General features: G+C 21.6%; 1 protein-coding gene across 1 annotated transcript in view; it reads right to left on the reverse strand.

Moving 5' to 3' along the window:
* Positions 1-25,962, reverse strand: part of LOC129614137 (heterogeneous nuclear ribonucleoprotein L-like) — a 198,873-nt gene that overhangs the window by 55,768 nt on the left and 117,143 nt on the right. The window contains exon 4 of the mRNA XM_055528538.1: positions 17,338-17,412. Within this exon, the coding sequence (XP_055384513.1) occupies positions 17,338-17,412 (75 nt within the window). The remainder of the gene's footprint in view (positions 1-17,337; positions 17,413-25,962) is intronic.

Here is a 25,962-nt window from a genome sequence, read left to right on the forward strand (position 1 = left end):
ATTAAGTGAAAAGCGCTTAAATATGTTAAGTGAAAATTTAATAAATAACACAATGTTTTGGAAATATGCTTTCTGAATTTAAAGGTCATGAAATATGCTTCTTTTATAATTAAGAAATTGCAATACAATACTGTTTCGCCTTTAAGACTAACAACTGTAAGAAGTTGTTAATGTTAAGAGTGGCATATGAATTTCCTCAAGTAGTTCATAGTGACCTTACTCGTATACATACAAACATTAGATGATATTGTGACTCAATACTTACAAATCAACCATTTAAATTTTATTAAGTAAGTCATTATAAGTAAGAATAGATCAGAATTGCCGAATATGAGTTCTAAATCATATTGAATTAGTTTTGATAATAAATGGTTTATGTAATATAGTAATCAATACAATGATTTTTCAAGTTTATAAAATTAAGTTTTAAGAAAATTGTTTCAATTTTAAGAATATTCCAAGAATGTTAATCAATGAAGAATTGTGTGATTTTTTCCATTACTTTTAATTTCGCTACTTTATCATTGTTCATATTTAAATTCACTTTTCATATTTTACCATTACATATTTTGAATACTAATATATGTGAATATGAGTGTATAAAATTCTGTCTTATATGCTTGAAAAATATTTTACCAAAAATTTAAGAGTCCCTTTCTATAGCCATAGTTTCTTGGAATTTAATTTAAATTTTCTATGAAAATCAACTCAAGTTAATGTCTTTGAACTTCTTTACAGTAAATATTTATTAAGACATTCACCATATGTACATTTTACAATAGACAAAGAACTTAGTATCGCATAATGAGTAATCTTCAAAAAAAAAAAAAAACTTTAAATTAAGTTATTCTGGAAATTAAAAAAAAATCCAGTTTTCCTTGTTTAAATTGTTTTGACATTTTTTTTTTACTTTCCTTATTCAAGAATAGCAAGAAATCCATCCGTCTCTCAGTAATTTCATAAAAATTTTTTTAAAAAAATCTTATATTTAATTTAGTTTTGTTTCATTTTTATGTTTCATTAGTATAATAACGGGAAATAAGCTTAGATAGCGAAAGAACAAGGAAAAAATTTAAATTTCTTTATTTCTTTAGTTGAAAATTTTCAATAACTTACGAAATATTTTATATGTAAAGCAATATACATATAGATATTTTGGCAAGTAGAATTCATTTTGTTTAAATTGGGACGTGATCCTGTTTTTAAATACATATTTTGTTTAGAAATAAGAAAAATGCAAAAACATTGATAAAAATTCTTTCAAAATATTCAATGAATTCATAAAAAGATTTGATTTCTACGATATTGATACGAAAAATATACTCCGGTAAGTGCGTTGTACATGTTTGTAATCGTAAATTTATAAATAAAGCCACAATATGATATGAGTTGAAATTTTTTCTTTGGTACACAAAATAATTTTGATTTTGCTAAAATTTTCAATTTTTTCATTTGCCGAATTCAAAAAATTTTATAACTTAGATACGTAGGACATGTACATATAACATAATTTGAGATATTTGGCAATAGAATTGCAATAACTTGAACATTTTAATTTTTGCAAATTAAAACTAAATTAATGATTCAAAACACACAATAGTATTGAAAGAATCGTGAAAAATTTCTTCAAAACAAGCTTCTTACAAAGCTCATATTTATTACTTTTGTGCAATTAAAATTTTTAATAAAGAATGGAATAGAAGCATTTTAACACAATTTTACGATTTTAAAATTGCATATTTTCCGGCGACTCGTTCTAAGAAGGCATAGAATTTAAATTATTAATTTTGATTATTTCTTTATTTATACAATAGAATCGATTTTATTCCGATTCGATTGTATCAAAACTTAAAAAATAAATTCCCTTTTCTAATAATGTAGGCACGTTTTTTCCTCTATATATATAATATCCCTCATGTTCGATATATAGAAATTTATTTAATATTAAATAAAATTCAATTTCAATTTCTTATGTTATCTTATTTGGATATTTACAGGAGTTTATTTAGAAAATCTCTTTGCATAAATCAAATAAAAAGGATTTAATTCTAAAGACTTAAGAAGAAAAAAATTTATTTTCGTGTTTTGCGGAAACGAAATCAGATTGAAAAGAACGTATCAAGACACAAGACAAAAATGTCAAGATTTTTTTTTTTACTTTTACATTTTGCTATATTTAAAGAATATACATATACTCACATATATATATATATATATATATATATATATTTTGTAGGTAAAAAAAACAAAACGTGTATATTTTGTGGAATGGTCGTTATATTTGTCAATTTGATTGACAAACGGAAAACCCGAGAAAACCTACGTAATCAAAATTTGAAAAAAAATTAAATTTTAATATATTTCGAAAATTTTTGCTTCATTTACAAAATGGGAATAGTTTTTGTAGTAGTGTTTTAAATTAATTAGGAAAATTAAAAAAATTGCATACTTTTAGGTTGGATAATTTAAAAATTTCCACGCAACACTGTTTTAAAATACATTATAAGAATAGAAATAGAAAAATAGAGAAAAAAAAAAAAGCGGGGGGAGTAAAAGACCAGAAAAACAAGTGCCTTTTAAATGAGAATTCCAAGACTTGATATCGTGAGGCTTCCGGATATTACAAAACATTTCAGTAGGTCAATTTTATTAATATTTTATTTTTATTTACCCAAAATGTATAGTTTTTCAAAAAATCTAATAAATTGTTGAAATTAATTTTAAAAATAATTTTAATCTTTTCCAAGAAATATAATTTTCTTTAGTTAGGGGCAAACCCAAACAGTGAATTATTGAGTCTACCTTTTTTTTTTTAAGGTTTTATTGGTTGTTATAGTTTTTAATTTTGTTTATGGTTTGTTGAAATTAGTTTGATATTCGTATTTAGAGTGCAAAATAAAAAATATTTTAAAATTGATTCCTTCCTAAAAATAATGAATTTTGAAATAGAAAAAGCGGAAATAGCATATAGATGAATGTTTATTTACAGGGTTGAACGTGAAAATGATGTTGCTTACCTTAATGCGTCTAATTATTCAGATAAATTAAAAATTTCTTTAAATATAACTTTTAGTATTATTCAATTTAAATTTTCGTTACTGCAGTGAATTTTTCATTCAGCAATTCCAAAATTATCAAAAATTTTCATAATTATAGATCAGAATGATTCAACTAGTAAATAAAGACCATAATAAATGAATAAAATTCTGAAATTTTAATACTGCTGGAGAATACTTTGTGTATTTACAATTTTTGCTTTAGCCTCTTAGAAATGAAAGCTTGAGGAAGATAAAAATGATAAAGAAAGCAAAAATGCTGGAAAGAACAAATTCTAAATCTCAGTTACAATTCAGTCCTCTTAAATTAAAGGAAAAAAAATTACAGTATTTTTATAATCGAAATGACCTTGTAACAGTAGAGAAATTATTTACGCACCAATATAAGGGTGTTCATTTTTACCCTCATTCGAAAAATTTTATTTTCCCTCGGAAAATTTTTTTTAAAAATATTGTGGATACTTTTTGACTTTTTTTTTTTATATATTTTTAATTTAAACTTATATTTTGTTTTGTTTACTTTAAAGGAAATGAATCCTTTTGTTATTTTTTTCATTTTGGGTACTTCAATTTTCATTGTATTTTATGATAAAAAAAAAACTGTGTTCGAATTTTGTTATTTTTATTATTAGAAGTTTAAAAGTAGATTTGAAAATATTTTATTGTAGATCCCTTTTTTCTCTATTTACTTTATATTTTTATTCTTAGTTCCTTATAAAAACACAGGATGTATCTTTAAGAGGGATCTTTAAGAGGGCTCCGATATATTTCTGAGTAACAGGAAAGTGATTAAAGTTGACAGTTGAGAATTCGTGCCTTAACAATTCTATAACACTTAACGTAGAGTTCATTTTGCAAGAACAAGCATTCAATTTTATTCTCTTAAATTTTAATTATTTTTGTTATTGTATAATTTAAGAAAGATCTAAGTTTTAGAATAAATGTGAAAATAGTATTGTTATGGTTTAAAATACAATCATTACATATACTATGAGTATATCATTACATAGAAAATTTGACATACTACAGCCAAAAACCTTTCAATCTTAGAATCATTTAAAATCTTCATATCTTGAAATTTGAGACCAATTAAATTTTGTGTTATCATTTAAAATACGTTTTCCTACTTTGATATCTTTTCCAGTACATTTCAATGATCTTAAGTGCCTGAAATGTGACTCCATATATCTTACATTGTGAATATAGAAAAAACAATAATAAAAAAACATGGTAACAAAAAATGGCAATTTAAATTAAAATTTATTTTTTGTTTTTTTTTTTTTTTTTTTTTTTGGAATGTTATTTGTATTGGTAAATTTTCCCGTTATTTTATATTTTTGTTTTTCTTACATTTTGAATTAGGTTAAGAAATTTTTAATTTTTATTTCTTCTACTTCTTCTATGCTTTTGTATATTTTGTCAGTGAATTTAATTTTAGAATGCTATTTCATGCGGATTTGAACGAAATTTATGAGTTCTACAAAAAAAAAAAAAAAAAATTTGCTATTTTTCTGTAGTAAAAATGTAGAAAATGAAGAACAATAAGAGAAAAAGGGGTGAACTGAACGAATTGAAAAAAACGAACTCTTTTAACTGAAAATGATGTATTTGAGGCAATAAACATAAATTGTTAAGAGATATTGTTGAATAGATCATTGAAAATTTGCTGAAAACCAAAGAAACAGAAAAAAAAAAATATAAAAAAATCAAAAAACATATGAAATGAAAATTAAAAATTTGGAATATATAGAGGAAAATTTTAAATTGTAAATTTAACATTTTTGTTTTCCGGTGACATTTTTGCTTACAAATTAAATAAGCATTTTTTTTTTTAAATATTCAAGTATGAAATTTGAGATTGTGAGCGTTTAAAATGTAAATATTATTGTAATTGAAAATTTTCAATTTAAATGAGAATTTGTTCAAGACTACAAATTTAATGTTTCTTGATTTTTGGGAAAAATTTTTAATCATATGCAAATTATTATTTCTCAGTTTAAATTGCGTGAAATTTCAATTGCTTTCATAAAAACACTCATTATTCATTAACAGTTTGCCGTCATATGTTCTCAAATTGTGAATTGAAAAATATTTGGAATAATTATTAATTTTTTCAAGAAAAAAAAAAAAATTAATAAAATTTTGATTTTTATCTACATATTATGCCCAGCCAAAATTTTCTATACGAGTACTATTTAATTAACCTACTCTTTTACAATATTATTAATGTTGTTATCCTACTTTGTTTTTCTTTCCAAGAAAGGATATTATATAATATATATTTGGATTCAACTAAAAATAGATCTAAGAATCAGAAAATTAAAGAAAAAAAAACACCAAATTTTTTTATAACACGCACAATTTTTTATTTCTTTGTCTGTATATTTGTTTGTATATTTTCTATTTTCATAAAAAACTCGTGTATATACTAAAAATCAAAAATAACAACCAAATTTAGAATCATGGAAAATCTTGTTAAACTTTTCTAGATGGCACGAGTTATAGACAAAATTCATACTTAAACACATACGCACAATTTTCAATTTTATTTCGTTTTGAGTTTATTTTCTATTTTCATTGAAGTACAAATGTGGTGGAGGGAGGGGGAGGAAGGCGGGGAGAAAAATGGGAAGGGAAGTTGAAATGGGAAAAAAATATACATTTTTTTTTTGTTGTCTAATTTTTTGTCGTCATGACTTTTACTTTCTGTCAATACACTCTGAAAAATAACATGAAGAAAAAAATGTTTCACATACTCTCAAGCACATAATATAATTTCTTCTTGTTTCAATCCCTATATATTTATTCTCTCTTTCAAAATATTTTTTATAAATTTTTGAAGCTTGAATCATCTAATAAATTCCCTAGCTACCATTATTTCGATTTCCTTTATTATATATATATAGAAAATCATTAAGAACAATAATAATAATAACAATAATATCCTGACAGGCCCATTCTTTATACATGCAATATACTATAATGGCAATATATATTAAATAGTATATGCTTTAGGATAAGAATAGGCGGTGAGTTAGAAAAAGCCGAGAATTTTCTAAAAAATTTGATTCTAAAATATTTTTAATTTTAAATAATATTTAAATGATTTAGAATGACTTAGAATAGAATTGTTCCATAGTTGAAGTTTCTGAGATGTGTAGGTTTGAATTACAAATGATACTTTGTGTTCATTTTTACAATTAATAAAAAATCTTTGTATTACAATTAATAATAGAGGCTTGTATACACTCAGACAATATTTTTCAATTCGTGATTTGGAGTGCTTATAGTAATCTAGGTGACATGACCTAAATAGAAGGCAATTACTCTATTTGATTTGCTTTTACTAAAATGCTTGAACAAAACTAAACCAAACTGTCCGAATTTGATCTAATATGTAACTTTTTATGTATCCCAGGCTATCATAGTTAAAATATCCTTAAAATTTTGAAATTGATTGGCAACTCTGATTTCATTTATAACAAAATTGGTTTTTCTATTTTAATTTCATTTTTATATAGAATTTTATTAATATGATTCGTTTCCTTCCTTTTTCTCCGTTCATTCTTTTTTGTCGTTCTTTTTTCGTTTCTTCTTTTTCTTTTCGTTTTTGTGTAACTACTTGTTATCACGAATAATTTAAATTGTATTTCCCTTTAATTTATGATATTTTATTTTCTCCTTTAATAAGACGAAGAAGGCGTTTTTCAATATTTTTTTTTTTCTATAATTATTTAAATACGAAAAATATTCTCCTTCATAAAGTTAAAGAAAAAACAGAATAAAAGTTTCGGAAAATTTGTTTTCAAGCTTTAGGCATTTTAATTTTTATATAATAGTAAAATAATTAGTAAATGGATTAATTTTGTATTTAATGTGATGAATTTTTTGATAGAATTTTTAAAATAAAATTGTGAATGAATTAAATTATTGGATTTAAGTTGTAAAATTGAATTTAAAATTAAGGGAAAATTTTTATATAGAATTGTTATTGAAATATAAAATATGAATACTATTTATTCGGAAAATAAATAGTACGAATATTATTTCGGAAATTTCTGTTATGATTTTGCATTTATTTAACAAGTTTGCAATAAGGTGCTTTATAATGATTCTTTATATAAGAAAGAAAAGGGAATGTTGCAGAAATTTGTCAAGTTTTTCAAATTATTATGATAAACTCCGGCGGGCTGATTTTTAAAACTTTTCATTCAATACTCAATATTTACATACTTTGGCTCTTTGACTTTTTATTATAATTCTTTCTAAGAAGAGACGTCATACTTTTTAATAAAATTTTCAAACATAATTTATATAACTTGGAAAACCTAGCCAAAAATTTGAAACAAAAATTAAGTGATATCCCTTGATTTATCCGTAAGAGATTTTAAAGGTCTAGTGTTAGCCATAAAGGTAACAAATCGCTTATTTCAATAAATTTGGTGTTAATGAACCAACTCAATTTTTTGGTCTCAATGAACCAACTTTAATTTTATTAAAATAATTCTAAAAACATATGCAATTTTTTTTTAGAACTATCAAGTCGGGTTTAACATTTATCACGTCGGCTTCACAATTTATGAACGTATTTTTGATAGCAAATTAAAAGATAGTCATTTTATAAAAAGTCTTCATTGTTTGGTAGTTTTTTTAAATTAAATTTAGTGCAATGAGAGAAATGGTGTTATATGGTGAATATGTTATCGCACAGATAGATAGCAAGATAGCTCTTATATTCATTCTTTCTATCAATTATGTTGAGTTCTCATGCTAACATACCGGGTGTATCATTTTATTAGCTATTTCCACACTGTTCATCAAAACACCCTTATATTGGTGCACTTTATTTCCACATTGTTCATCAAAAATTGGATTATTTTCTGTATATGTGTGTATTTATAAAAATTTTTAATTTAAAAAAGATGACAGAAATTTTATAACTACAAAACTACAAATTTAGGAAAATATGGAAAAGATGAACGAAACGTAGTATGAAAATTTAAGTAATGAAACAAGATGACAGCTCGTGTCTCCTTACGAATTGTGTATAACACAATTCAATATTCTTACTTTTAATATGAAATTGTGAGTATCAAACTTCTTAATGGTTCTGAAACATTTTGTATAAAAAAATTCCATTTTTTAAATAAATTTTTAAATAATCATGTAAAAATTTTTTTCTTAATTATACGAGTAATATTGAATTTGTTTTATCAAATTTTTTATTCATAAAAATATACGCATGAAATATAAAAACAAAAGTGATCACCTCCAATTAATGAAGGATAAAAAGATAAAAATGAATAAAAAAATTGGAATTTTTTTTTTTTCATTATACAAATTAATAACCAAATCAAACTGCGAAATGATTTAATATAATTTTCTTAATAATTCGGAAAAATATATATATATATATAAAAAATTTTAATTATAATTTATGTAAATTAAAAAATTCTGACCGGAAATTAATCGGAAAATTGAAAAAGAAAATAAAAAAATTTTGTTGTTGTAAAAAAGGGAAAATTTTGTAGGCATCTGGTGGTGCTTATCAATATTATGAATTTTATAACTATAAAAGCATTACTAAAAATTAACAAATCAAAATTATATAAAAATTTTTTTTCATTTCCCAGTTTTACCCTCTCCATATTTCTGGCAAGATAGCTATTTCTCTATAAACTTGTTTTGAATCTCTATAATTGTTATTTAAACTGATATTTCTGCACATGTTATTGGAGAGAAAAAAAAAAAATAATTAACATTTTTATATTAATTAAATATTATAAAATTGAAAATTGTACAAATACATCTGGCATATTGTAAATTATTATTTTGTAACATCTGCTCTTATTTTAATAATTTCAATTAAAAATCATTTAGTTTGAATTTTAATGAGTTGATTACATGAAAAATGTTTGTTTTTTTTTTTTAAAAAGCAATCGATGAAATGAATAATAATTTTAAGAATTTCGTTTTAATTACACTCTCCGTTTTTTAGGCGCGCTTACATAACATTCTTGATACATTTTGTAATTATATAACATGTTTACATTATGATATAATTAAGATGTTTTTGTTGTTTTTTTTAAGAATTATTACACTTAATGCATATACATTTAACAGGATTAGTTTAGCATAATTTTAAATATGACCTCAAGCGATTATATAAAAAAATTTTTTGGATTACTTAATAATGATGAAGAATTTATTAAAAATTCTAATGTGGAAAATTATCTAGTTGGGAAAATTATGCGGAAAATTATGTATATTTGTTGTTATAAAAAAAAGAGTCAGAGGAGCTTAAAATCAAAAAGCTAAAATATTTTATTCAAAATCCTGTATTTAACTTGATTCTGATATCACAGGAATTGTGGTCGGAAGTATGGCTTGATTTTTTTTTGTGAACATATCCAACATATTTTCTAAACAGAATTAATCTATTAGGTATTTTCGAGAAGTACTAAATTTTCAAAGTTGAAAATTAGGCCAATGAATACTATCATTGGCCTAATTATTGGTTATAATCTTGAGTTTATAATACAATTCAATACATCCATTAAGGATCTGTCATAAAAATTCATTTACTTTTTTTTAAAATTTTAATTCAAACTTTTTGTTTTTTGAGAGAACTACATAATAATATGTAAGGATATTATTGCCCCTATAATTATGCAATTTTATTCTATCAATAAAGACTGAATTAATAAAAATCTTAAACGCATTTTTGGATATCCTTTTAATTATTGAATTCTTTCTTTTAAGATAAATGTTATTTTAATAGCATTCAATTTAATTTTTATTTTGATTTTATTATCAAAATTTCAAAATCTTTTAATGTAAAAATTTAATCGACTCCTTAATTTAAAAATATTCATTTGTCTTATATGATAATAAATTATTCAAATAATCGAATGGACATCTTAATTGTCTGAATAAGTTGACATTAAATTATTTATTAAATAAAATGTATAAATAACAAAATTTTCAACTTTTCAACTATTATTAATTACATTGTATATTATTTGTTGGAACAATAGGAATTGTTATCATAAACAGAGACGGTTAAAATTAAATTAAATTTAAATTTAATTGATTTCATTGTTTTCCACTTTTTGTTTATGGTTTGAAATTTTTTAATATACATTGCTGAAAGCTGATTTGTAATATTTATGAGACCTTTAAGTCTAAGGTTGCTTTAATGGTTGATAGTTCTTAAAATATAGAGACTCAGCAGTTTTATTACAATTGTTATGACAGTTTTGCAATTTCATTAAATGAGAAATTAAATACGAGCACTTCCGAATTATACAATCCAATTTTATAATGCAAAATATAATTTTTGAGGCATTTATTTTCAATATTCCCACCATTTCTTTAATCACCCTAATTTCATTTTGAATTTCTATTAAGATACTATTCTACTTCACTAAGGTGGAAAATAATTTTTTCGTGACCATTATAAAATGTTCGCCAGATCTAGTACTTTCATTTTGAATTTTATCAAAAAGTTGCGTGTTATTTGAGTTATTTTTAATAATTTAGTTTTTTGCCGTAACCTTTTTCATTTCTTTCATTTTCATAAAATCAAAATTTTTTATATTCCTTGCAGCTCCAGGAATTTCTTGATTTTCCAGACCTATCCCCATCGTATTGTATTCTAACATTAGCCCATAAATCAATTTTATATTTGCACAATTTTGTTGCAATTGAAGCGAGAATTGAAGAAAGGGGTTAACTTACATTTGCATCTTAAAACTGTTTTCATTAACAAATTGTAAAATTTTTTAAATTTTTTTTTTACTTAACTCCCATTGGCACGGTCACAATTTTGTCTTCTATTGAATTTGTAGCTATAAGAGTAATCACAGTTGAAAATATATGAAATTTAATGATGTTCTATCCGAGTAGCTCGATTTTCGCCAAAATGTTAGTTAACCCCTTTGTCCATTTACTTCTTCAATTTACATTTTTATCCCTCCAGTCATTTGGCATATTTTGATATTGTAGTTAGATTTTTGACTATGAAATCTTTATCAAACGTTTTATACACAAACAAATATTATGTATTTTATTTGAATTCATTCTAAATTGGAAATCAAATAATTTTTGAATTGAATGTAGATTATAAAAAAAAAATAAGAATAAAAATTTGGAAAAATTTAGTTGCCATTTACGTAAAATTAATTTTATTTGTTTGTTTGCTTTTTTTCTTCAACTCTTAAAGAATTTTTGAGCATTGAAAATGTTTTTTTTTTTTTTTGAAACAGAAATTTGAAAATAAAATCAATTTATTTCAAATTTCAATTAAGATAAAATGATTTTTTTTTTCTCCCTCTCTTCCTGATGATTTCATTTAATTTTTTTTTTCTCTTTTTTCTCTTCTCTTATATTTGTGTTTCCTTATTGTTTGAGTTTTTAATTTTATTTTTCGTTTTCTAAATTCATCTTCTTTTTTTTTCTTTTTCGTACTTATCTTTAAAAAATTTTCTACAAAATGTAATTTCCTATATACTTTTTCTATTAAAAAATATCATCTATATAAATAAATAGAAAAGAATTAAAGTGTTTGTGCATGTGTGAGTTTGTATTTATTCAATGGCACTGTTATCAATATTCGATTTTTTTTTTCAGAAAAACAATTTTGTTTGTTTTGTTAAAAACAACTTTTCTTATTGTCTATCTATTCTTCTTTAATTTGAATTAAGTATGCTACACATTTAAATGAAAGATATTTTGAAATAGAATAAAGTGGAATGTTGTGTGTACAATATTGATAATCCTTCAACTATTACACGCTCAAAATTTAAGTAAAAATGATATTCAAGGTCTGGCAGTTCTTGAATTATTTTTATTTTTAAAACAATAAATGTTTTTAAGACATTATAAAGTTTAATTAATGAAATTTGAGTATAATCTGGAGTATAGAGAGAGAGACTATAAGGGTAACTATACCTTGAGAACTAAAAGTTCTTGAGGTCTTACAAGGTATTTGATAATGTGTGAACCCAATGAAAATAAGTTCGATTTGGAGGCGAAATTATAGAGAATTGAAGAAGGGAATTTTGAAAGGAAGCATTGATAATGAAATTTGTATTTACCCAAAGGATATTCTATTAAAATTGTTGACTAAATCCAATAACATTGTGGCATTTGTAATTCATTTAGTTTTAGCAATAAGTCTTGTTGATTTAACAGTATAATTAAATAATCTGTTATTTTTTTTTTCAATAATTAAACACATATATTTTCATATATAGGCCTAATTATTTATTTTTTCAAGCAGAAATTATCAAAAATTTGCTTTTAATGATGTCCCCTTTTTTACTCGTTACTTGTTTTCTTTAACATTGGTTTAGACTGTTTTCAATAGAAATGTTAAATTCAATTTTAATTTTTTTATTTTTGATATTTTTTAGTTTTCTTTTTTTTTTTTCAAAACTTTTCAATAAGTTTTCATCACAAAAACTTTTCAAATATGATTTTGAGACGGAAGAGAATTATAATAAATATTTTGACCTAATTTTAAACAAATAATACAGATCTATGACATTATTGTTTCAAAATGATTCAAAATTATACTTACAATATAATGTTCAAGTTTATATTATGGAATATATGAAATAAAATGAAAAATTTTTTTTTTTAAATATTTTATAATATTATTCAGAAATCTGATTTGAATGTATGTTTAAGAAATTTTTCAGATACACATAAGTATGATTTTCAATTATTACTGGTATATAAGTAAGAATATATGTAGTAAGTTGAAAGTGTTTATACCTTAAATTTTTGAATGAATTTTTTTTTAACATTTAAAAATCATTTAAATTTTTTATTATTTTAAATGTTATTTTTCAATTATGTTGATTTCTGATAAAATTCTAAAAAAGTCAAGGAAGTATCTAAGAGATTTACTTATATGACTGCTTCTGTTTTATTTCAATTCAACAAAAATTAAGTGGTTCTAATTATATATTAATTATTTGATTAAATTTTGTGGTAACCTTCTGCATATAATATCTATGTATTAAAAATAAAATTTTGAAAAAATAATATCTATGAATTATTTATCGAAAAAACAAAAATCAAATTTAAATTTCATATAATAAAACTTGGATGAAATTAGCACATACAACAGCACAAAATTTAACATAATCGTGAAAGAGAAATGCGGTATATTTCAGAAATTTTGGTTGATAGTTTTAATTACAAATAGAGATAAAGCATATCCTTTGAATAAAAGTGTCTGTAAAATTTTAGAATAGTATAATAATAACTTTAAAAATTTATAAAATTCCTCATAAAAACATTTATATTATTTGCAGCGGAAAAAAAGAACTTTTATGCTCTAATCAAATTTTTATTCCTTCCTCCCTAATCTAATATTTTTCTCCAACTCTCAACCAAATCAATTTCATATTAAATTAACTAACATTTATAAGACATTTTTCAAAAATCTAATGTGATCCAGCACATAACCAACCGAAAAGTGTATTGTCTATAGTTAAATGAAAATGTTGCATTATGAAAACGCCTTTTAAACAATTTTTTCCAATTCTAATCATGTTAATAAGCTTTTAGTTAAGATAGCTATAGAAAAATTGTGAATTTGATTTTTTGTAAAGCTTTACTTTATGAAATTCGAATTCTCTGAAGATTCTCTGATTGCTTTCAGCAAGCAAACTGTACTCAAATATTAAATTTCAACAATTTCTACAACAAATAAAATTAATCTGTTGAACATTTTCATAAATATTACTAAATATTTAAAGTCGGTTCATAGTAAAGAATCAGTTTGCAAATATATTCCAAAAGTTGATCAGATCGTGACATTACCAAAATAAACTCAATTATAAAGTGTCATGGAAATCGGTTCATCTGAAATTGAAACAGACCAACAGACTAGAACTCTAAAAATAGTATAGTTCTGTTTTACTACCACTGAGAAGTGTATATCCGCTAAAAACTCGACTCGAAATTCGAAAAACTCGTGATTCGATGACACTTCTCTTACTGAATGTAATGCGGTCGGTAAAAATAAAACATTGGATTTATGTCAACTTACTCTTCATAACTTCATATATGGTACTCAATTTTTATTTATTCATACATATTATTGTCGTGATAGTTGAATACATTTTATATAACTCCCCCCCCCCCCACTCCAATTTTTATATAAGTTTTTAAAAATAAAATGCGTTTTATGCGAACATTAGATATTTTACGTATTTATAAATCAAAATCAGAACGAATAATAAATGAGAAGAAAATATGAAAAATTTATTGTATATGAGAAGAGAAATGGGTGTGTATGTACGAGAAGAGAAACAAAGAGATATGGTGGTTGTGGCACATATGGGCACTCACAAATCAATAAATTTTCTTTTATTATTTTGTTTTTTTTTTTTTTTGCTTTTTGTTTCTCAAAAAATAATCTTGATTCAAATTTTTTTTTTTTTTTGTTTATTTTTTATGTGTTTGCATGTAGAAATCTAATAAATTTTATTTTTGTTTTTAACATATGGAAATTCATTTTTTGGTGAATTTTATATTTGAATTGCCTGAGTTGAATAGGCAAAAAATATTCTTATAGACATACATACATATAAATACATACATACAATTTATGTGGGTAATGTCAAGTTGAAAATAGCATAGATATTGAAATTTGAAATAAAAAATATAATGCTAAAAAATAAACCTTTTTAAGTCAATGAATTCATTAATGAAACGGAACGATGACATTTTCTTGATATACATATACGCATACACATTATATAACTCTGCATATTACTCTGCGAGTTTTAATACTTCAAAAGTATTTACGTTATAAATTGTAATTATACATGTATACTCTATATAAAATTCATATCTTTGGAGAAATTGTATGCATCTATACATGTATACACATAGAGTTATATAAATTATATATTATATTTAATATTTCAAGGCTATATTTTACCATTATTCATTGAATGATTATATTAGAAATTCAAAATTTTGAAGTGTACACAAACTTATTTATGCATCAATATGTAGATGTCATATATGTATACTTATTATATATAATTATACTGTAATTGAAAGTTCATATTATTATGTTAGATTTTCGAAAATATTTTATTTTGTAATGAATAAAAATTATTTAATAAAAGTAAAGTATATTTTGAATGGAATACAATTAAGAGATTTTAATAAAATTATTTAATTCTATATGGTTCTATAAAATGTACGAAAATATGAAATAAATTGACTTATTCAAGAGTTATTTGTTCATGAGAATTAAAATATTAATTTAATTTTGTAAAGATTTCAATATTATAAATGATCTTTGTATTTTGCAGTGATTTTATACTGACAAAAGGCAATTTGTAATCTAAATTTGAAATGTGATTAAATTTCTATGCAACTATAATAGAAAACTTTCTTTCTTGAAAAATCTCATTAAAAGAGAGAATATTTATTATAAAAATTAATTTCGAATATCAAAAACAAAAATTTTTTAGATATGGCCATTTAAGTTCATTATAGCTTTAACAAACCATAAAAAAAGCAAAAGAGCCGTGTGAATTTTCCCAAGCAAATACGTACGTATTTAACTGGGGGAAAAAAATCGTGTACAAATTAGCAGTCAAATAAGTTAGAAATAAATTAATTAATAATAAGGTCAACTAACCGGGTTTTTTTTGCCTTAAATTAATAACCGTAGTATATCTGGAAGTGTAAGGAACTAGAAAAACAAAAATTGTAAAAATATTATTAGAGTAAAGATAATTCGGTCTTGTGTCTCAAAAACTCTATTTATTAAAATAATAATTTTCGTGTAAATTATGATTAAACTATACTCAAATATCCTTGATACAACGTTCTATATAATTGAATACAATATTTTTAGTACTTTACACAGTATATTATGCCCTTGAAAGTGTTAATTTAACAAAAAATATAGAAATTATTTCAAGTAATATTTATATGTGGTCTTAATTTATTATACGGGTATATAAAATATTTCATGCGTGATTCTTTTTATAAAATAATATTTTTGTGTTTATATAGTTCCAATGATACACAAATCAAAGTTAATAAAAATAAAAGACTTTTATACTTAAATTTCGAGTTATAGCATAATAAACCAAAAAAAAAAATTTCTATTTTTTTGGAAATAGATTCTTTTTAGAGTTGAAAATAGAAATTTTATTAAATAAAATAAATATTTTAGTATGTATGGAATTAAATAAAATAATATCGTTTATATAGATCTGAAAATAGCTAAGAAATTATTTTTAAAAAATATATAGGTACTTGACAATATTTTGAACTGTAATCAAATGTGTGTTGATGTACCAAGGATTTCCTATTATGAATATTAAATTTTGATTGGAAAGAGGAATTTTATTATACAATTTTATGACAGTGCTACATTTTAAATTTATTTCTATTTAATATATTTTATTTTATTATAATTTATATAGGGTGTGACTTAAAGCCAAATGTAGAATTTTTCGATTATGAGAATTGAAAACTGTTAAATGAATTGTCGTCGTGATTCCTCTTGGCTGAGTGCATTTTTGGACCGCCTCATTCTATAATATTTTTTGATCCTTATTTGCAATGATTAAATTAAAAATAGCACAACCAGTACCAGATCTACGATATATGTAAAGTAAGCATATGCAATGAGCGCCGAAATACAGGGTCATAATTATTATGCGTAATATGCAATATTTATTGTATATTTTGTCATTTCCATGAGCGGGCACTTTTTGAAAACCGCGTAGCAAAACCGCCAAACAAATCAGAACCGTGCCTGAGCACAACATACAGTCCATTTCTTGAAATCAGCTTATTGATTTCAATAAATCGATGCTGCGATAGTGAAGTGCATTTTATGCTATATTCCTGTTGAAACAAAATTCATTCAAAAATGAATCTCATCGCTAAATATAATTCGACAAATTTACGGGTAACAAAATTTTTTGAACTACCGATCTTTTAAATGATAGTGAGTTAAAAATTTTTTAAATTATTTTTCAGGTATAGTAAAACATCTGGTATGTTTCACTGTAAAAAACATCTAGTATTAAGTAGTAAAACAATTGGTATGCTGTTGTCATAAATTCAAATTCACGAATTTTACGCAGTATTTACGAAAATAGTAAAAATATTTATTTTGAATTCTTTAGCATTTACATAATTTATTGACTTATATTATAAATCAATTTAATAATTATATAATTTAATTTAATTTATTACAATTCAAATATAACAAACATTAACTTACTGTATGCTTGTGGCCGTGCTCCAAATAAAGGTTCTTGTAATAAAGGTGATCTGCCATTTCCAATAACTTTGGCTTCTGCAAGAAAATATTTTAAAAAGAAAGAAAGTAGAATATTAAAAATTTATATTTTTGTTTCTGGTTTTTGGTTTTTTTTTTTGAATATAATTAAAACAAGGAAACCAAATTATGTATACATAATTATATTTTATATTTATATATGTGTATTACATTAATTATACGAAAAAAAAAAATTTAAATTTAATTTATATTTTGTAAATTTTTATTTAAAAAAAAAAAAAGCCAATGATTGATTTTGTGTTCTTATTATTTTTTTTTTTTTTTTTTATGATCAATTTTACTCTTCTTTGTGCCTAGTTATATTTGAAATTAAAAAAAAAAAAATTCGCTTAATATAAAATTAAAAATTTAAACTATGCATTATTAATATTGTAATAGGGAAACAAAGAAAATTAAAAGAATAAATTAAAAATTAAAAATTCCAAAGCCTTATTAAAAAACTAATTGCGGGAAAAGAGGAAGGAAGCAATCAAAAACAAAATTCTGAATTGAATATGATTTTAAATCTCTTTGATTAACTTTTGGCATCTGGATTTACGTCATTTCTATGTAAACGTCAAAATATACAGTTATTGTTTAAAAATATATGATTTTTTCATTTGAAAAGAGCTAGACAATAACAAAATATTATAAAATTAAATTGCCTTATTCGTATTTTTTATTCATTTAATTTTATTAAAAAAAAAAAAACCTCCAATTCTTGAATAATAGAAGTGCAAAAAAAAAATGTTTTTTTTTTTTTTTTTAAAATTACGATATAAATTTTCATTTTCAAATTTGATTAAATTAAAACAAATGAAATGATTATATAATATAGTGATTCTCTTTAAAACAACTATATATATATATATATATATATATATATATAAATGTATATTATATATATGTATATTTTTTTTTGAACATCCTTATAATCAAAAATTATAATTTACGATATCATGCGCAAAAATATGTTTTTTTTTTTTAAATTAACCAGAAAAAAAACGTGATAAGGTTTTAATATTAAACAACCATTAAATTAAAAACTAAAAAAAAAAATTTTATTATAAAAATTGAATAACGATGAAAAACAAAAAAAATAAATAAAATATTGAGAAAAAAAAAAACGCAGTGTAAGTGTGCAGTGAAGGGGGCAGATAAATTAAATAAGAAAGAAAAAAAAAAAAAAATAATTGAAATAATTCAAAAAAAAAACTATTATCAATTTTTTGTTTTTTTGTTGCTTATTTTATTTTCACATTAAATTTTATAATTACAAAAAAATTTTTATCTTACCTCTTAATCCATAAATTTTACTTAATATTAACTTTGTAGAAGGATGTGTTTGTTTGTATTTTTTTTTTTGTTTTATTATTTTATTTAGCATTGTAAAATCCTTTTTATTGATGGACAATATATGGGGAAAAACTCACCATTGCAATGGAATTTTTTTTTAGAATTAAAATTGGCACAATAAAATTCATCATATTATATAAGAAATAATTATCATCAGTAAAATATTTTGTTATCGTAAATTTTTCTATATATAACAATAATTGTGAATATTTTTTTTTTTTGTATTCATTTATTTAATATTTCTATATTATATACTCATAGTTTCACAATGATATTCCATTTTCTAATTGCGTAAAAATTGAGTAATTCTCACAATAATAATCACATATCATATCATATTGAGTAATTCTCAATTATATTTTATTCTCATTATGGCATTATTCTTTTGTTTGTTTTCTCATCTTACTGTTGCATTTCTTTATTTATTTTTTTTTTTCCTTTCTCATATCAATGCTCTCATATCTTTTTATTTTCATGTATTCTCTCAATATAATTATTCCATTAGAAATAAATTGTTATTCTCCTTTTTTTTGTTTCGGTTTTTTTTTTTGAGTAAAATGATTTTCATTAATTGAGAGTTTTTTTTCTTGTTTTATTATAAAATTTATCCCACTCAGAATATTTTTAATACTATAGTTAAAGCTCAGACGTTAAGAGAAGTTTAATTCCTTATAGAAAGTTAATATTTTTTTATTTTTTAGTTGTTGATTATTGAATAATATCTCCGATCCATCATCATTATCATCACCATCATCAAATAACACCATCTTCACCAACATCAAGATCGTTAGCCCTGCACACAGACAAACAAGCGAGATGTTTTTGTTTAAAAATTAAATCAAAAATAATTTTTTTTTTTTTTTTTTTTTGTATTTTAATTTAAATTTTTAACTTTGTTTTGTTCTGTATTATGTTACTTTACTTTTCGTTTTCAATAATTTGTTTTTTTTAATTTTTAATTGTTAATTATATGCTGATAATGTAGGACTATTTGCGGTTTTAAAACAAATATTTACTTGAAAAAATTTATTTTTTTTTTTTTTTGTTTTTGTTATTCTTTATGTAAAATAATTGTTGTAATCAATGTAAAAATATAATTATTAATTATATTTATTAAAATAATTGAACTAAAATAAAATGAAACAGAAAAAAAAATTTTTTTTTGGAAATGTGTATGTGTAATATATATATATATATATATATATATATATATATATGTAGGTATTTTATGTACTTATATATATACATATATATCAATATATTAGAAAAATATTTAAATTAAAGAAATATAATATATATATAAAAATACAAGAATGTTAGATATAAATGTATAAGAAATTTGTGTAAACATTATTAAAATTAGAATTATTTTGTAGAAAAAATTTTGAAGAAAAAAAAAAAATTGTATAATAAATGTAAATATAATTAATTAATAAGATATACAATTAGAAATTCAAATAAATAATTTTTTTCTTTTTAATAATAATAATAATAAAATTTAAAAAAAAAATAATAATAATAATTAGTTTTTAAAAAATATTTTTGTTTACAACAATTAATTAAAAAACATTTAATTAAAAATAATAGTATATATAATTATATATAGAAGAAGTAGAAATTTATTTTGAACTGATTGTTAATTTTGATTGATTGGTGATTGGTGTTTTATTAATATTATTATTATATATGTAGGTATTTTTCCATGTGTGATGATTAAATATATATATATAAAATGTATTAAAATCTTCTCGTAATTCATTGCTGTTGATAAATTCATTTGTGTTAGTTTTGTTTTTTAATTATTTATTTGTTTGATTGTTAATTTTTCAGAGAAGATAACAAAAAAAAAGTAAATAAATTGCATTCTGTAATGATTTTTCTTTAATTTCCATACTCTCATCATTCTGTATTCTTTGTACTTATATACTGTCTTAATTTTCATATATATATATATGTATATATATATATATTAATTTTTTTTTAATTATATTTTCGTTTTAGTTTCTGTTTTTCATTGATTCGTTAATCATTTTGTTAATAATATATTAATATTATCATTCAAAAAAAATTTTTTTTATTTTTTTGTTAATTTTGTTGTTTCTGTTGTTTTCAAAAAATATATTGTAATAATTGTTGATGTTGTTGTTGTTATATTGTTGTTAACTGTTTTTATATTTGAAATAAATATACATATATATATATATATATATATTCGTATTAAATTTTAATAAAATAACATTTTCTTATTGAATTCACAATTATTTTTTTGTATATCTCTGTATTTTTTTTTTTTTTTATTGAATATTATTGATTAATTTGTTCCATTATGTTGTTGTTGTTGATGTTGTTGTTGTAGTTGTTGTTGATGTTTTTGTTAAAGTTGTAGTTGTTCTTTTTGTTAATATATATTATTTTGTTTTAAAACATAAGTATATATATATATTAATTATTAGAAAAGTTTGTTTTTTTTTTTATTTAAAAATATTTTTGTATTGAGATTTGTTTCAGTTTTTTTTTTTTTTTCAAATTAATTTTTATAATCTATTTGAAATTGTTAATTTTCAGCTGTAAAATTATTATTTGATATTTTATAATATATTTTGTATTTCAATTTAATATTTCATGATATATACATATAGATATATACATACATATATTTTTTGATGTGTTTCATTCTGTATTTTTTTTTCTTGTTCATTTTTCAGTTTTTATTCTTCATATTGATATTTAAATATTTAAATTTGAGTGTTCAAATAAGAAATATAATTTTCAATAGAGAAAATAAAAGCATCTGTGCTATATATATATATATATATATATATATATAATTTTTTCTTTAATATCTTGCTTGTGTTTATTATTATTGTTTTTAAGTTCTTGAATTTTTTCGGAAGCCATTTTGTTTTAATAGTTTTGTTTTTTTTTTTTCATATGCTTTAATATAATTCAATTTCGTTAAAATGATTGTATGCTGTAATTTATATTAATAATAATATTTGCAATAAAATTATTTAGAAAAATAAAAATAATTTTACAAAGTAAAAATAAAAAAAAATTATAATTATATTGGTTAATTTGTAAAAAAAAAAAAATACCTGTTAAATTTTAATGGGATATTTTTAATTAAAAAAATTACTACAAATAAAAAATAAGAAAATATTGAATAAAAATAAAAAAAAAATGCAATATTAATATGGAAAAAGAAAAATCTATTTATTTGTTATATTTAGAAAATATATTATAAAGCATTTATAAAATCTAGCAGAATATTTAGCTAACAATACATTCTAAAAATCTAAAATTTTAAAAGCAGTGTAAAATTAGAAAAAAAAAAATTTTTTTGTGTTTTATTAGTTCATTAATTTAAATTTTAGCATTGTGTTTATAGTGTTATACAGAACGTCATTTTTGTAATTACAAAATAGAACTATTTTTTTTTAGTGGCACTGTTTCAAATTAAAATATTTAATACTCACTAGTGCCCCTAAAAAAAAATAGTTTCATGTGTTATTACAAAAACTATCTTCTAAAAAATAAAATTAAATTAAAATTGGTTTTATTGGTGTCAAATAATATTTTGTAAATGGTATTTTGTATGAATGTTTGAAATGATATTCATTTCAAGAATATACTTTTTTTATGCTCTTGCTAATTAATTAATTTGGATCAAATATAATATTATTATACGTAATATTCTTGGTTACTAATAAATAAACAGAAAAGGATTTTAACTTTTATATTAAATATAATTTTTTACGATATAATTGCAAGTTCACAATTATTGAACAATTAAAACAAGCAGAAGTGGTCAAAAATTTCTAAGTCGTTTTAATGATTTATTAATTAAATTTCAATTAAATAATGTACTTATTAATTTGATAATGTCTAAAATAACGAGAACTAAAAAAAATAATTTTACAAAAATTAAAAAATTTAAATAAAATCCCAAAAAAAAAAATTGTTTGGAAAAAGAATTATTAAAAATTAAGAGTTAAAATCTTAATCAAGTTGATTTTGTTGTGTTACACCCATTTTTATGTTTTTATTTAGTTTAATTAAACAACAATAGAGTAATAAGTTTTAATAAGACGCAAAGAATTATGCAAATTAAGATGTAGAGGTTTTTTTTTTGGGACAAGAGTTTAGTTTTTTATTGAGATGAACATTAAAACGATAAATATCTAAAAATTGCATATATTCAGGCGTTTTATTATAAATACCAGTACAATACCACAATACTTTATTGAGAAAATTAATTAATTATGAAACACGATTTTATTAAAAATATTAAAACCTTTAATGAATTTTTCAATTCATATTTCCTTATATATGGAAGTAAGAGAGCATAAGGAAATGAGCTAATAGAGTTTTCTGAAATATTTTGTTCAGTTTCATATTCAAATGTGGATAAAAATCAGCCAGAAAGTATAAAAGTCGAAAATTTTATCACGTACTTTTTAGTATACGAAAGCTGTAAAACATTGTATCACGCATTTCGAAAAATTAAAAAAAAACTGAAAGAATTTCCATTTCCACATTTTGCCATTTCCACATTTTTCCATTTCCTATTTTTAGGATTTAATCCTTCTATTATAAAATTTAATTTTTACTTCAATTTGCCTAATTATTTTTCTTTCTTCACTCTAGTTAAAGAAAAATAATTACTTGCTTTAATCTATTTTTTTTTTTGTTTCTTTTCTTATTTTACGTATTCTCGTAAACATTTGACACAAAGGACTAATTATAAAAAAAAAAAAAAAAGAAATGTAAAAAAAAAAAATCTGATAAAAAAATTTTCTTGTCGTTCTTTTGTTTTTTTTTTTTTTTTTTTTTTTGGGTTCTTTCATTTGATTTTAAAAAATTTTGATAGAAAAATATGAAAAAATATCCCATTTTTTTCTAGTCTGTTCAAATGCAACTTTTTGGAAGTAATGAAATTGATTGAAATGAAAAATTAAACTTTCATTCATTTTTAAAATTTCAATTTTTTCAACACATTCTGAATTTTAAGTAATTTTTAACTTTAACAAAATTTCACTTTAAATAGTTTATACATTTACTTACACAAGTTGCACACAACTTTTTCTTGATAAATTTTAAGCCAAATTGAATTTATGTAGCGGGCAATAGCAATGACGAAATAGTCTAACAAAATCTTTGATTTTTAATTATTTTCAATTATTTTTACTACATTAAATTAATTACAATAAAATGGTATTAAATTGCATTGCTTAACAAAATTATATTATGACCGAATATAAAATACACGAGAACAAAATTATATCTACCAGAATTCTTATTATGCGCTATTCTTGTTTTGATCGCCTAGATCGCCTAGAAATTTCAGAATATTTTAAAATATAGGAAATATATTCGATATTTAAAAATAATTGATTATTATAGGATAATGCCATATTAAATCCCTTTTGTATACCATAAAATAAAATATTATCAATCTGGATGTAATCCCTAATTAAATTTAAGAAAATCAAAAAATAATTTTATTATTTCCAAAAATTTGTGCTTTTTTACAAGCCATTAGTTTTATTAAAACTTGTTTTTCTCTCTCTTTATAAATTATTTTATTACTTAGATATCTATGTCATTTTAAAAATTTAAAAAAAAACATAAAGTAATTTATGATGCTATTTTATGTGAATTGTGAAAGAAATTATAATAAGAATGCCTTTTAGAGTATACGAGAACCATTAAAATAAATAAAAATAAAAAAAAATATTAAATGAATTCTTTGTTTTCTTGTTGTTGTTTTCTATACATTATGAGCTTTTATAATATAGAAAACAAAAAAAAAATTACGATTTAATAGCATAAAAAACAATTATACAAAAAAAAAAGGTTCATTTCAACTAAAGAGAAATAAAAATGAACATTTTTTGTTTTGCTTCTCTTAAAATGTATTAACATCATTTAACTAAGGAAAGAAAAGATAACAAAAACCAAAAAAGAAAAAAAAAATAAAAGACGGAAGATGATATCCTTTTTACAGTTTTATAATTGCATCACAATAGATGTTTCATATTTCTCTTATCTTAAATTGTACTCCTTGTAATGTGGGCCAATTAAAAGGTAAGTTTAGTAATTTGATGAATGATAAAAGCTAAAATATTATGATTTTTTTTTTTTTAATTAGAGGTTGGTGTACAAAATTTATTTTACTTAGATTTTCGATTAGATTTCTTGTAAATATTATAGAGGACGAAACAAAAAAATAAATAACAATTTATAAAAAGAAAGAAAGGATGAATTTTGCGAGATATTGGCTTTTAAGATGTTAGGCTTTGAAATGTCAGCCTTTTTTTTTTAATACTGAAGAAATTTATTGTGCACAAATTGGCATAAAATTCAATTGTTTTGAACTGAATATTGTGCAACTATAAAGATTAATAAAAATTTTTATAAGTTGTGGTCAAGGAATTATACAAATTTTTGTTTCTTATTAGTGAAATTTTGAATATGTGCAATAGAAAGATCATTTAAAATAGATACGAATTTTAAGATAGACAATTTTAAAATAGAAACGAAATTCCTTATTGTACCTTTTTGTGTTCAAAATAATAAGGTACGCGATCACGTTATGTTTAAAATCAAAAGTGAAGCACAAATATACTTCTAAATTATTGTAATTGATTTGATATATTAATTTTTACATTTGAGAAGTTTTCAAAAGGGATTCCAAATAATGAACAGGTCAACGAATATTTTAAATTAAATTTATATATTTTTTTTATTGCAGAAATGTTATTTCATCTAAATTTTAATATTAGCATTTAATATTTTCGATGAATCATGAAAATTTATATTTACAAAAAAATTGCATACTTTTAGGTTCAAACATCAAAATAAATTTCCTCGCTTATTTTTTCACTTCTCCTAATTATTCTGATGTAATAGCTTTAATTTTGTAAAAAATAAGACTAAAAATCTGTTTTAAAATAAAAAAAAGTAAAGTACTTGCATTAAAAATTCGTCAATTATGTTTAGGCAATTTAGTTGTTTTTTAAAAATTGTGAAAGATTTTTAAATTACTTTTTCATTTTCAAATACCTACATATAAAATGTAATATGAATTTCTCATTTCCGTTGAAATCATCAAAAATAAATGTAATTTGAAGATTTTAAAATAATAATAACGAAAAAAAAAGAAAAAAAAAACAAAAATATTAATTTTAAACGAAAAAATTAATTTTGCAA

The sequence above is a fragment of the Condylostylus longicornis genome, unplaced genomic scaffold, assembly GCF_029603195.1.
Source record: "Condylostylus longicornis isolate FDR11 unplaced genomic scaffold, ASM2960319v2 ptg000101l, whole genome shotgun sequence".
NCBI lineage: Eukaryota > Metazoa > Arthropoda > Insecta > Diptera > Dolichopodidae > Condylostylus > Condylostylus longicornis.